Source organism: Balearica regulorum, chromosome 9 (assembly GCF_011004875.1).
Source record: "Balearica regulorum gibbericeps isolate bBalReg1 chromosome 9, bBalReg1.pri, whole genome shotgun sequence".
Taxonomy (NCBI): Eukaryota; Metazoa; Chordata; class Aves; order Gruiformes; family Gruidae; genus Balearica; species Balearica regulorum.
The window spans coordinates 7,690,197-7,705,521 of NC_046192.1; the positions used below are offsets into that span (position 1 = coordinate 7,690,197).

General features: G+C 38.2%; 1 protein-coding gene and 1 long non-coding RNA gene across 2 annotated transcripts in view; both read right to left on the minus strand.

Moving 5' to 3' along the window:
- LOC142602906 (uncharacterized) overlaps window positions 1–1,159 on the minus strand; it is a 28,137-nt gene extending 26,978 nt beyond the window's left edge. The window contains exon 1 of the long non-coding RNA XR_012836733.1: window positions 683–1,159. This is a non-coding gene — a long non-coding RNA (uncharacterized LOC142602906). The remainder of the gene's footprint in view (window positions 1–682) is intronic.
- A 4,519-nt stretch (window positions 1,160–5,678) lies between these two features.
- SLC25A36 (solute carrier family 25 member 36) overlaps window positions 5,679–15,325 on the minus strand; it is a 32,090-nt gene continuing 22,443 nt past the window's right edge. Inside the window, exons 5-7 of the mRNA XM_075760967.1 lie at window positions 13,510–13,576; window positions 10,645–10,934; window positions 5,679–9,903 (exon numbers count right to left, since the gene is read on the minus strand). Coding sequence (XP_075617082.1) covers window positions 9,710–9,903; window positions 10,645–10,934; window positions 13,510–13,576 — 551 coding nt within the window. The 3' untranslated portion in view covers window positions 5,679–9,709. The remainder of the gene's footprint in view (window positions 9,904–10,644; window positions 10,935–13,509; window positions 13,577–15,325) is intronic.

Genomic DNA, 15,325 nt, shown 5'->3' on the forward strand with positions numbered 1-15,325 from the left:
AAAGAGCTCTGGGCAACATGCTAGGGTCTACTGCATTACAGCAATATTCTCATTTCAGTGCAGATTTGCTCTTTGACTTCCAAACAAACAACACACAACTTCATCCCTAAGCTTACTGAGTCATAAGCCATTTTGAGAACACTACTGACTGCTCTGAAGTGAGCTAGGAGATAGTTCATTTTTCCTTATGTAAAACTTCACTGAATAATACCTCAATTTCCCCCCCCCCCCCACTTCTGTCTTGACCTTAGTTTCATGTAACAGTGAATTAGCCAGATTCAGTATGAAAATCATTCAGCCATCTCTTACATAGAGCCCACCTCATTTTTTTTTCAGGGTGACTCTGCTGACATTCTGCTCTTATCCTGCCTTTAGGAGAGGCTTCCAGGCTTCTTGCTCAGTCACAAGAATGCTGTTTAGTCTGCCAGTTCAGAATGTTTGTAGATGTCACTGTTACAGAAGCTTTTTTTGCAATACTGACTTTAGTTTTCTTGTAGAAAGACTGACGTACTTAGATAATCTTGCTTTCTCCATCCATTATCCCTTTTAACACCAAAAGTCTGCAACTCAAAGAGACACTGTACAACCACCCATAAGGTTTGCAAAGTCAAATCAGGAGGAGAGCTAGGCAGGTGCTTTGTTCCTTGTTAACAGTTTAAACCCACCTCCTTCTCCAACTTACTTTTATATCTGGCTTCAGTAAAGAGGGGCAACACCGAGTGCCAAACAGGCCTAGGAATTGCTGCAGCTTTATTCCATCTCCCAAGTTGCATTTGGACACAAGGCTGAGGAGAAACCAGGTATTAGGAAAGTTCCTCTACTCATTCTCCAGAATATGCAAACTAGAACGACTGCATTTAATTAAGATGCACATAGTATGTAACACAAAATACAGATTTCAGTTCAGAGCCTCATCCCAGGAACTCATATAAGCAGTTCAAAACCGTAACAGCTCCCTGTTTTCTCCAGATACTGTCTCTTTGCCTGTATCCTTCTTTAGGAAGGGATTTACAGTACTGAATCCCAATGTTAGTTCAACTTCAGGAAGGAACAGGAAGCTTGGCAGATACTGCCACCACGTTGCCAACTTTACATTTGAATAATGAGATGTGTCTTTGATAGCTAGTGAGGAATACAGCTCTAAGTTTCTCAAAGATTTGTCTTTGGGAAGGAGGGTCTTTTGGTCTTTCTCAGTGAGCTGTGGGAAACTGCAAGCTCAAAGTGGCTCACCCCTGTGTAGTTCAGGCATTTCAGTGTGTGTGGTTTTAACAGCTCTATGCTGCTGTTGCACAAGAGGTAATATTCCATTTACATCCAAGCTATAAAGTTTTGGCAATAGTCCCCTCTGTTTATAACAATAAGGGAACTAGGGCAGAGATTCTTCTCTAATGGGAAAGGGCAATATTTTTTATGCCACTTTTTGCAAAGAAAGCACTTTAAATCTTTGTCTATTGCCTGAATGAATTAGGGAATAATATTGGACCACCCTACAAGCATGGCTGGATGGTTGTCCTTTTTCAGTATTTTCTCTCAACTAGCCTCTTAGGAAAATGTGTGAATGATAATAGATTATTCTTGTTTCAAGTAATTCAAACCATATTCCCAAGTCTTTAAACATATCCAGACCAAATCCAGCTGGAGCTCCCCAAAGCAACTTGCAAGTCATTCAATCACTGCAAAGGCCAGGAAACACTTGTAGTGGCAGAGCAAGATAATATAAACTCTGTAAACTTTTACTGATAGCTACATTTCAGAAGAGACAAAAGTGAAATAAATACCTCAACGAATGACAGAGTGAAAGCACCTGAGAACTATCAGGACAATTTACCAGCTTATAAACAACTTCTGCTTACCTGCCTTCAGCAGCCAGAGGAAAAAAGTTGTTTGCACATCATTAAGAATAATTTCCTGTGGGAAACAATATCTCTAGACAGTGAAAGAAGTAACACAATACATGTTTTTAGCTACTTCCACAGGATGAGGAAGTAAACCCCAATCTCTTCCCCAGAAGACCCTGTTCCTGGATATGGCTGAAAATAGGGAAGGCCTAGGGAAAACCATTGTGACTTCCCACATAATTTCTTGCAGAATGTCCCACCTCTGGGAAGAGATTCGCACTTACTGGTGTTTCTTACTAAGAACAGAGTTGGTTTTGTCAGCATTCACTTCCTTTTTCTACCCAAAGGATAAACTAGAGAAATTGGGGAGAATTTTCTCTCACGAGGTGTGCTCTCCCATCAGTATCTGTATCCACAAGGCTCTCACTGATACCCACTGGAGTCATGATTTGGCTCCTTGCATGCTCTGTGAGCAAGCAATGCATTCTTCCTAACATCTTAGCATACCACAGTGTCATTCCTTAGACACTGACAAAAATATAGCACTTGCAGAAAAGCAACAGACAGTTTAAAACCTGGAAAAATTCAGATCAGCAACAAAACATATGATGCTGTTCAGTTAGTGATAAACTGTTGAAGATAGATAATACGAAGGGCAATGTTGGAAAGACAAGTTCTTGGGATTGGTTGCTTCTAAGGAAGAGGGAAAGAAGAGAAAAAAGATGATCCCCTAGTTCATATTTTCTATAAATCCTCCTGAAAGTCACATGAATCCCACGAGCACAGGGTGATTAACTCCATCATAAAGAGAGCACCTAAGCCCATTAAACACACAAAAGATCATTTAGGTCTGTGCTATCACAGGTCACCAGATGACATATCCCTTTCACATGCTGTTCAGGCACTCTGAAGTGCTGCCCTCCTTCCTGCTCTCACTACTATTTAAGACTGTTTTGCATTGATCATTAAAAGCTTTCTTTCATTCAGGCTAGATATAGTAACAGCCAGCAAATAGTTCTTCATTTTGTAGCAGCAGATCTTGTAACTTAACGCTTTCACCCATAGTACTTACCCTTCTGAGTTTTTTCATATGTAACACTATCATACCCCTTTTCAGATTCTTTCAGGTTAAACTACAGTTTTATGCTCTGACAGGATACACACACTTCTCCTGATCATCTTCTATAACCTTCTCTTCTTTATAGCTGTGATGACCCAGAGCTGTGCATGTACCCCAAATTATGTCAATCCAAGATTTGTACATACAGTGGGGTTCCTACTTCCCTTTAGCATCCTGGAACTGTAATTTTTTACATCTTTGTTTAAATAGGTGAGTAACAGTGATCATTGTTAAACAGACTATACCTGGAGTCTTTTTCTTCTCTCCTTTCCAAGTGAGAAAGTGACACTCTGGCCTATAGCAAAAATTCTCATTAATATTTTGCAACTGATCAAATATGCATTTTGCAGTGTTATTTAATCTAACTCTGATAGTTAAAGCAATCCTTTTTTTAAAAAATCATATTCAAAACTTAGTGGACTGCAAATTGTTTCAAATTAATCATCCAGAAATCATACTAACATAGCCCAAGTCTTTCTGCCAAAACCATGGGCAGACGTACTAAATACCAAGACCAGTTTTTGCAAGTCTTCTGAAGAAGTCAAGCACTTGTAGTGTTCACCACCAATCCAACAGTTCCCATTTGCAAACACTTTCTCTTTAGCTAAAGATCTTACCCCTGTTGGAATAATCTAGAGATTTCCTTTGTGGCTCCACATCAGATAGTTCCACAAAAAAATGTATGGATTGATCTCCTACATTTACTTCATCTAAAATGCAGATAATGGCAAATTAATCATCAGCTTATTTTAACATCATCAATTCTCACTTACTGTCCGGCTACCTTTATGTCTGTAACATACTTTGCAGAAGAGGGATGTACTTAGAGCTCTGCTTGCTACAGACACATGAGTCTGTAGTTTCCTTTTAATTGTTTTCCCTTTTAAATACTAGTACTACATTAACTAGTCTCTAATTATGTAGTGACAATCCTGAATTAACAGAATCCCTAAAATATTTTCTGCCAAACTTGCATATCTGTTTTCAGAATTTTGGATAGATGATCAAGTCTCAGAACAGACTGCTTTCAATTTTGTTTACACTCCAGACAATTTCAATATTTACATCCTCAGTCTCATCCCAATTGTCTGCTGCAGGAGCAGGATTAGGAAAAACTACTGACTTCTAAATGGCCACAGTTAAGGGAGGAAACATTCCCTTGAGTAGAAATGTGCCCAGAATTAGCAGTAAGTTTCATCATCTGGAACTTATCTCTGAAAGCTTCTAGTTAACTTCACACAATTCTATCATTAACAAGTATCTCTGTGTTAGTGAAACCAGTCTTAATAACATCCCTTGAAATATTCCAGCCACAAAAACAGGACCTCCTCTTCTCCATTGTATCTTCCACAGGTCAATACATCATTTTGTTTGCATGAATTTGCTTATGAATACTAGATTCCTGTCCTGGCACTTCCTGCCAAGGAAAGGCAGAAGCTGTGAAGAAGCTAAAGATGTTCTGAGTTAGCACAAAGCACACTGGCTGGCAACAGTACCTAGAAGAGGAAAGAAGTATTTGTCTTCAGAAGTACCTTTTTATTTTAGCGTTAAGTGCATTATCAAATTCAAGGGCTTTCTTTTGTGAAAGAGATCATTGTTAAACCTCACATGCTTTTAGGTTGCATCTATGTCAGACTGCACTATTGCATTACTGCCAAGCCATAACTCAATTAGGACTTTAAATATATCTTCATTTTAGATACATGCTTCTTGTCCAGGGCAAGCTTAGCACAACCCCTCCAGCAGAAGGGGCTGTAAAGCAGCACAAATGTCAAAACATCCCCAAACACTTAACCTTAGCTCTGCCCTGCCAATTTGACTCTTTTTGAGAGTTAAAGTGAGAGATCAGTTACAGACAATTACGCCAGTTAGAAGCATTCTTTCAGATGTGTCAGGGATACCCACACTGGTTGCCTGTACTGATTCCAGAAGACTGATCACCTCTAAGCCTGGCTGGTCTGGAAGCTAGAAACTTTCAGAAGCAGAACAATGTAGGTCAATTCACATTAACATCTACTGAAAGAAGAGAAAGAGAAGTTATCACAGATGTGCTGTTTTAATGCAAGTTTTGAAATAACTCTGAATAGCTGAAAGAATCAAATCAGACACATCAAGCCTGGCTCCCTCTTAAAGGCTGCAAAGGATTCAGTTCCAGAACACACACTGAGCAGAAAACACACAGCACACAATCACCACCAAACATTTGCAGAATGATTTCTGAGGAAGTTCTGAAGACAGACTTCAGAACAAATGCCTACTGTTAAGAGAAACTGCATCTAATGATATTTCAGATTCAAGGACTTGGTTATAACTGCACATGCAATTACATCTGAACATCTTAAGGAATTACTGCCTTCATTTTCATTTATCAGCAGTGGTTTGTGCTAGCTGGCACTTTAAATGGATACAAGTTTTCTGATCACTAGTTACTGAATCTCAGTTGAGAGACAGTAACACTTAGTTGTGCAGAGGTAAGGGTACTCAAACCCAACAACATATTCAAGTAGTCATCCATGAACCCCTCCAAAAAACCCATATTATAGGTACAATACAGATGCATTATTTTCAGCTACTATAAAACCAGCACAAGACAAAATGACTCACTGGGATCTCCTAATGAATTGCTCATTTTTTATCACAACTGTCCAGGCACTGGTATATATCAGTAATAAAAAAATTAAAAAGGTTAAAATAGTATACAGTTTACAGAGAAGGCAACATTTGAATAGAAGCACATCATTTTAATTTGCTTTGAAGTTTAAAGCAATCCAAACAAAATTGTTAACTATATAAACACAGAGTAAATGCACAGTTTACAGCCAACTACATGTATGCAAGAATAATAGCAAACCTCACATAAGCATTGGAGTATTCTCAAACTGTCATATGTGAGTGTTTAGCTATGACTCCAAGAGCATAATTAAATGTTCACATATGCAGGGTAGGCAGACTCTCTTAAATAGAAGAACTGAAAACTTACATAACTGAGTCTTAACAGACAGAAAGTGGGAAAAAGTAGTACATTTACTAGGCACACTTCAGTGTTCAGCTTGTTTTCCGAATTTAAACAGTTTAAACAGAAAGCAACATTTATAAAGGCTCTCCAATCTTTTGTCTCTGAAAGCATTCTTTTAAAATACTACAGTCTGAGGAATGTTACAAATTTCATTATAAGAATAAAAACAGAATAGCAGAAACTGTCATTAACAAACTTCTCAATCAGAAAGGAAATATATGGAGTGCATTATGTAAACAGGAAACAAGATGGCACAATGTCAATATACAAGTGGACAGGTTTATGTTTCAGTTACAATTAAAATAACAAAACTCTGTAAATCTCTAGTGTAAGCCTACTTAAAACAGCATAGCCTAGCAGATCTGAAATTTAGACAGAAACAGCAGATCCATCAGTCAGTTTAAAGGCTGGGCTCAGCCCTCTGCAACACAACTTGCCTGTTTTCACACAGCTCTACAGGGACCGAAAGGATAACAGAGGCCCTGACAAACGTGACTGCAGTCACTGAAACTTTTTTATGGTCTTCCAAACTCGGGCCACCCTGCCGCGTCCCCCCAACATGCCACAGCCACTCGGTGACAACCAGCGCGGTGTAACAGCCGAGCTAGCCCGGCCCTGGCAGAGGAGCCCCTTTCCCTCCGAGGGCTGCATGCTCCAGTGCCATCTTTTGACTGGTCCAGGAAACTGCAGTCTCACTGTTTCCAAATCTAACGCGTTGCCTAACGTTTACGTCTCATCTAGGCAGGGGAAATATGGGAAAAACTAATTCATTAATGACAGTTTCTCTGATATCCAAGACCTTTGCATCTAGCACAGAAAAGCGTGACAAATACACTACATTCAAATATAAATCAAGACGACCATCTAAGTTACAAGAAAGTTTCAATGCACTCTTTTCAGTTCTGTAGTTATGGATACTATTGAATCCATCTTCTTATTCCCTTTGAGGTTTTATAATAAATATCAAGAAAACTATATAAATAATTTAAAGATCTTTGGGAAACATTTCAGAGGTAACTTTATATGCACTGGTGGTTTAACAATAACAAAAAAATCCCAAGAAACTTTGGGTTTATGTTTTATGGAAAGCAAGCCAAGAAGATGTTCACCCCTGAAGTTTAAAACATTGCTTAAACACCCATTAAAAAGGTGGAATAATAAGCTGATTGTCTATTTTTAATGTTGTCTCCCATATTCAACCGTTCTTATTAACATTTTCTATTTATCAACCCCAGGGGGACTGTTCTCACCCAGAGAAGGCACACACATGGTACCTAGTGAATTAACAGGAGACGAATATGTAACCAAGGGAGAACTTACACAATAAACAGAGAAGAGTAAATCATGAAGCCTAGGCAAATCCAAGTATTAATTGTATTCATGAACTCCAAAGCTAAATATTGTCTTTGCCAATTTAAAATTTTGGCTATGACTGAATAATCCGGATAGTCTGAAAAGTAATCCACTTTCTACAGAACAAAAATTACAGTAAGTAGCTATTCTTGCACTTAGGTATCCAAACAATGGCATCACAGCTAGACTTGGGTCAGAGTCATGAATACTTCAGACTTTTCTTAGAGAGATTACTAAAAAAAGCTCACTTCAGAACACACATTTAAGCACTCCCCTCACTTCTTTAAAACAATCAAGTTCACCTTTGGTCACATCAGACCAGGCTATCTGTCTTTAAAAAGGTAAGATAACATTTTTCCAAGGAGAAGGAAGCCAATACAGCTAAGCCTCCACTGCAGGGTTGCTGTACATACTATAGGTGGCTTCTAGAAGGATGAGCAATTCATATGGAGAATTACATGAAGTACTCAAATACTTTGACATTGTGGAAAACATGACAAGGGTCAAAATAAAGGACAGCAAATGAGAAAAACCCAGACTGATTGTTCTGTAAGCTTCAAGCTTTTACATACAGCTTACAGAACTACTGCAACAGAGATGCTATGGATCTACAGCATAAAATGTTTTATACTGCACAGCTTACACGGAAATCAAACCACATGCTTTGTTTAAAACCAAGCTGCATGTTCTGAACACAGTTTGACTACAGATAACCAGTAAGAGGAAGAAAAGTCACAAGCCATAAGAAGGCCACAAAGTGCATAAGGAGTCATTCATAAAATAAAGCCATTGCACACAATGCACAGTTTAAGTGTACTTAAGTACCACACTGGAAGAGTTGATAGCACAGTTCTGTCCACACCAGTGTAGCAGCATTTATATGTAGAAAGCTATTGCCCCAAATTTATAACAACCATCTTCCTCATAAGGATCATAGATGCAGACTGAGAAGTACTCAAGGTGCAGATAAAAGATTTATGTTTGGAAAGCTGTACAAGTTCTTGTAACATTAAATTTCTGATTTTGACACTCCAATTGTATGGTTTGGAAAACCCTGTAAATTATGACAGAATAAACTGGCTAAGCCTCACTGCTGAACACAACGCTGTTTTGCAACTGGCTTATAGAACAGCAAAAAACAATGCCTGAATATTCAGACAGTTTGAAGGACAAGGTTACTGTCAGCTGCAGTTCTGTACACCGGGCTCAAGTTGGAAGAAGTGATACAGCAATTATCAAGGGGAATGCTTACAAGAAAATAATCTCAGTTAATTTTCTTCATTGTTCTGCACAGATACTGTCTGCACTGAAAAGGTTTATCACAACTTCAACTGCTTTCTGGTTGCCTTAGCCATGGTGATGTGTTCTACCCCTGTACTCCCATACAGATACTGGTAATGCAAGTCAGGCTTTGCTAGACATTTTAGAGTAATACAGTTTGCTCTTAGGTAGCATGAAACTATGTGAGTGAATCCTGTCTTCACAAATGGTAGGCTGGACCTAGTCGAGATTTCTCATCACATTAAGAAACCTTAAAAAGGCCACAAAGTAACATTCAGCAAATTCTTCTTTAGCTGTGTGAGTGACCTGACAGGTTGACAAGAAAAACTGATGATATAGCAGAATGTTTCATAAGTCTCTGCTGCCTAAGGAAGGAAAGCTCCAGGAAAGAAAAAAGGATGATGCAGCAGAACTAGAAATCCACATACACCAATATTAATAGACTGATAACCTGATGAGTTCAACAATCAGATCCTCTCTCACTAACCTACAACACTGCTCAAACACAAGTATCACCTTTTGTAGTGAAGAAATAACTCTGTTCTGGGTCCCTGCGCCGTATTTTGTCTTGAGGTAGCAACATGGAAAGCTTTATGCACTGATTACTACCTCAGTCTCTTTGTGAATCTTCAGAGTAACTGAATGGAAGTTTCAGGTATGAAAGTATTTCTTCCACATTCTTCCAACAGGTTACTGTGCATTAAACAGAATGAAAAGGATGTAGTTGAGAGCAATTACTAAGGGAAATGAATAAGGCTGCCCAAGAATATATTTTATGCCACCCTCCCTCACCCATTAGGTCTCTGAAGATGACTGAATGGTCTTGTCTAGATTAACAGATGAAAAGAAAGTAGCAATTTTGAATTAAGAGATGTATAAAGGTATTCCCTATGGGGTAGTTCCCACTTGTCACGTTGCCAAGAGACCATACAATAAGGCAGCAAAATTATTCATAGTTGCCCACAATCAACCTTCTGTTTTGTCCATAGCTGCATGTTCCTGATATAACTTTCCTTTTGCCCACCAGATTGGCATTGACATTCAGTGGTCCACTCCAGTCTTTCATTCTTTCACTTTCTTGTAGGAAGCCTTGTTACGCTGCTATCCATCGAGCAAGTAGACTACCACTTCATACGTTGACATCATGATAGCCGTGTTTGGAATCTGTCTGATCAGATGTGTAGTTAAACCTCGGTAGAGGGATCCATACCCTTCTTCCCGCACAAGCAAAGATAATGTCTGGAAGAAAGATCTGTATTTTGTTCCCTCTTCTCTTAGTCTTGTTCGTACAACCTCTGTACAAAGAAAACCACAAATGGTTATGTTCAGCACTTTTCATTATCTTTCCCAGAAACCAATTAGTGATTTTATATTAAAAGGCAACCTTTCCCCCTCCCCAAGTTCTCAGTCTCAGAACTCCTCTTTAAAAAGAGAGAAAGACAACAAACAGAAGCAAACCAAGTATGTGTAAGAGGAAAACAAGTTAGATTTTTGGCAGTATTAGATATATATATCTAATATATCTAACTAAGGAAGGAAAGTTTATTTGCTCAGTTAAAAATCCAGAAAAGGACTCTTGTTTGGGCTTACATTTTAGCTTGGAAGTTGACATTAATGAAGAACCCAATCCATTAACACACTTAATGTAAAACACAACTACTTTGCAGGAAAATTCAGTGCAACTGAAAAACAGACTAGACAGTCTGTTTTCCTAAAAGGGGGAAAAGAACTTGCTGAGTATATAAAGAGATTCCAAGTGAAAAAAGGACCCGCTTCTTAAGTACTTTGGGCCATAGCCTGGCAAATCCTTTGAAAAAAGTAAACATTGCCTAAAAAGGGGCTGTGCTAGATATCCACTTAAAAATACTTCCATTTCTGAATACTATACTCATGTTGACTCGTTGAATCTAAGGTGAAAAGCTTTAGACAAAGAAATAGTTCTTGAGCAAGCAAGCCAAAGCCTGCTACAAATATCACTGAAAAGACTCCCTTTGATCACTTTGATTCAGGTGCTCAGCCGTACATGCCCCACTCACCATGGGGATATGCTATTGACGTTGCGCAAGTTTTGGAAGTGGCAGCAGCCATCATCATTCCAACAAAGTCCGAAGCTTCTTTTGCTGATTCATCCTCATTGCCCATGGCAGAAGCAGTCTTATACTCCAGTAGTTTTCTCTTAATACTCTCATAAATAACAAAATGAATAACAGTCTCAGATATGCCTGCGTAGGATGCTGACATTCCTCTGTAAAAACCTTTAAAACCGTCTGATCGATAAACTTTTCGGACACATTCAAAAGCACTCATTCGCTTTTCTCCACGATTCCTAAAAAGGAGAGAACAAGACAGACATCAAGCTGGTGCAACTTAAGACTGGAAAATAGACAGTTTTGCTTAAGCAACAAGAGGATTTAGGAAATCTCACACTGATGTGGAGGGGCTCCAATTCAGATACATTTAAGAACATGCAGAAGCTGAAGTGAAAGTCTCAAAGGCCTTCAGCATTAAACACAGGTAAAGCATTACACTGAATCCAAGCCAAACTTCGTATGGTGACTAAAGAACAAGTATCATGTAGAGAAGTTGAACAGCTCTAGACCTGCCCAAGTCTTACAGAATGAAGGACTAAATTGCTTGAAAACAGACTCCCAAATGAACTGTCAATGTCAGTGACTCATGAAAAAAAGGACCATTTTCTTCTGCATAATAAGAGTGGATTTCCCTTAAATTTTGCCTCAAATAAACTGCTCCATAGCATGGTAATTACAGTGGCTAAGAGTTCAAACAGCAGGACTCACAGCATCCCAGCTATCAGCAAACAACTAGGATATCCAAAGGGAGCGTACCAACCAATACAACACAGGTAGCTATTATTTGATTCAGCTAAGCCACCGGTGATGTCAAGGAAAATGCTCATTAGACATGACTGTATCAAGCCATATTTGGTAAATAAAAATCTTATCCCCCTTTTTAGTTTGCTTACTGAATTGAGTTGTGCATATTGAAATACTTAGCATACTGTACGCAGCTATACAAAACCATTACAACACTGCATAAAATATGCTTCATTGCAGCTGCAAGTGCAGGCACTTGAGGCATATGGATTCTGCCAGCAGAGGTCTCCCGAGTGAGCAAGTCGGAGAATAAAACAGCAAATAACCTTGTAAGAAGTTATGATAACTCATATGGATACTGTCAAAGCAAGACAGACTGGCAGCAGCTATTGTGTAAGTACTACAAGGCATCACTCGATGGCAGAATTTAAGTCCTGATGGTTTGAACCTGCAATATCAGACAGCAATGAATCAAGATACCAAGCACAATTAAGAGTGGGCACACAGAGCTGCAAATCAGATCTTGAGAAAGCTAGGTGGCAGATGCTCCAGAGAACTGGGGGGCTGGTGCTGATTTGCTAACAGGCAAGAGAAAAGGAGTCAAAGAACACGTGGTGAGAAGAGTAGCTGGACCTACAGCTGCCGGGGCACCTCAGTCCCTATATGTCCCTGGTACACCTGGACAGATACACTGACACAGACTGCTGTAAGAGTTTGTTATTCTGATGTGCAAAATGCACAAAATTGTCCTGAAGGCCAAAGCAATTTCACTTTGGAAATAAAACATGTGCTTTCTCCAGCTCTTACTGGGATCAGAGGGATTTTTGATAAGAACTTCAACAGAAACGAGATCAGGCCAGGATAATCCCAAAGGCCAAGTGTTTTTATGCCTTTAATAACAACTGAATTAGAAGAGCTGACAATGCAGTATGTGCTAAACTAGCCCACGTAACTGCAGCATTCTACACAAAGTTAGAAGATCCTTCTGGTCTCCCATGTGAACAATGTGCATAAGAAATCCACAATTCTCTAATTTCCTTAAAGCCCTATAGTTTAAACAATTTAACTGATTAATCAGTAAAAAACAGAGGCACAAGATGCCATTAGGTTGCACATAGCACCAAAAGACCCCTGGAATTAGTCATGGAATTATCACCTCAATCATATGACAGCATCACAAAAAATTTCACAGTAAAACTAGTTCTGAGATATATTTGCTATGGTCACCTTGCAGCTGACAAAATGCCTGCTAAGAGGAAAAATGTTAACATGCACTTAATACAGAAAGTCCAACAGATCTCTAAAACAGGAATATGTGGCTCATTAATGTATTTAGGATGGCTGAAGAAAGAATTTTATATTGCATGCCAAGTTTTCACTAAGAAAGTCTATAAAATGAACAAGGCTATTCCATTGAGACATTTGCATCGTATCAGTCTCTCCCTACAGTTTCAAACAGGTGGGAATATAAAGGTCTTTGTTCTTCCCTATTTGCATAAAATTCTGCTTCATTACAAGCTTTGTAATAATAAACAGCGTCTGTAATTGATTCATCACTAAGTCCAAACAACTTCTATTTACTATCCTGCATTAGGATAATTTCTGAGTTTCGATCCATGAAAGCAGTCTCCCTTTATTATAGGCTAGAGCTCACTGTACATAAAAAATGAAAACCAGGATGTTTCAGGCATTTTTCTAAACTTTTGCTAGAATACTTAAATCCTTATTTCAGGAATGTTTAGCTCAACAGCTAAAAACAAAGAGAATGTATTACTGAAGGAAAATGTAAGCATATGGGTGGTAGAACATTATTTTAATAAGACTGTTAACCTGGTAATTCATTCCAAATTTGCTGGCCAGTCTACTATAGTGCCTCAAGCATGCCTCAGAAGACAAGAGATTAAAATAGAAAAAAATGATAATGTAACTTGTACTTAGATCAGCATCAACTTTCTAATTTAAAATGTTGAATATTTAAAGAATCATTCCATTTTGGGATGCAGAAGAGATTCACAACATTAAAGCGAAATCTTATCATAGCAGTGAGATTTCCTATTGTCACTATACCTTGCATCAAGCTGTAATCGTGTCTTTACTAGCCAAATGGGATTAGTTGTTGTGATCGCAGTAAAACCTAAAATATTTAAAAAGAAAAGTTAGATGTGATAGTATCATAAGAGCAACTGCATCTAAGTTTGAAACGCACACAGTAAGGTACAGTGGATGCAAAAACTCGGACTATACTGATTTTTTTAGAAAGTACCCATTGTAGCCCTTTACTAATATTTTATCAATCCATACAGCCAATAAACATTTAGCTTATTTTTTAATTTTATTAAGTTCGATTCTTAGCAAGAGACACCCCACATAAAATAAGCCCAATTGTGTACATTTCTCTGCCTATCTAATCATACCAACCCTGTTTTGACACTACAGAACAGCAAAGCTAGCTACACTAATATTAGCCAATTTGACAAATGTCAGTAAGAATGCACTGCAGATACAGCTATAGCAATTTGAGATGGTATAAAACACCGTGTCAATTTAATTTGCTACCTGAAATACAATCCGAGTTTAAAAGCATGCAGACTGAATAAATACTAGTTTTGGTGCAGTTAAAAGGCATGTATTACTGTAAGTTAAGAGACCTTTTAATACTGAACTATAAAGAGTAGTTAAATTTGAGTGCTGTTTTATTTATTATTGAAAGCAGAGATTGTTGATTGGCCCAAGAATACTTTTACAAGCATATCAGTGTTTAAATTGTTAAAGTAAATAGTATGGCTTCTAGCTATCCAGACAGACAACTATTTGGGCTTGCATAAGGGCTAAGGGTTAAAGTTTTGATTTTCAGTCCACTAAAGAAAACGAAAAGGAAGAAAAAGAGAAAAGGAAACAAATTAAAAAAAGAAAAAAGAAAAGAAAAGAAGTAAGAATCACTCTTACTTCTGCACAGCTGTGGAGAGAAAAAAGAGCAGAGTGAAAGGCAGCTCTGAAAAAAAAAGGGCAAAATAAAAAAACATCTAGAGTTGTAATACCACACATGCACCATTAATGAGGTGTCATGTCTGCAGGAGAGAAGAGAAGGGAAGAGCTGGAACATGGCCAGGCAAGAGATGATAAATTTAGACACTCGCTTTCTAAGTGACACACGTCATTTGTATATCACTACAAAGACATGCTGCCGTCCTGCAAAGAATTGGACTGGGGTTGTGGGAAAGCAACAAAGAGTTACCTTGTTCAGTGCATATCTGGTGCACAACACTTATACAACGAACAGGCTATTGATAAGCTTGTTTATGGAGATCATTAACAGCTTACATAAATATATATTTAGCAGAACCGCTTGCATACATGTTACTTCTGCTCAATCACAATCTAGGTTTACGTTGCACACAAATGACTGCAATACTCTGAGAAATGCCAGGGGATCTTAACTGTTGTAAGGTTTGTTCTACCCCCATCCCCAAATCTTAAATAGGTCATTATGATTGTCTTTAGAACTGTAACTGAAAAACTATGATGTGTAGCAGCTACTAAGATTTAGCTATATTTCTGTGCCAAAACAGTAAAACCACATTAGATATTCCAGTTTAATCTTTTGATTAGATACATTTTTGATCGGGCTCAAACCTCTTAACTAACTTCCTGTGGTAGACACTAAAGGTTTGCGCTTGGCTTTTTTTATATATACTTTTTTTACTTTTATGTACTTCTATTTTTTCTATGTCTAGGTAACATATATAGCCTTTTGTATGATGGAGTGAATCCCTAACAAGCCAGAAGTGGTTTGTATCTGCATTTCATGTAGGTAAATAATTATGTAAATACTCAAAGCATCAGGGAACTACTCTGCCATAACAAGGCACAGGATGTTTTTAAA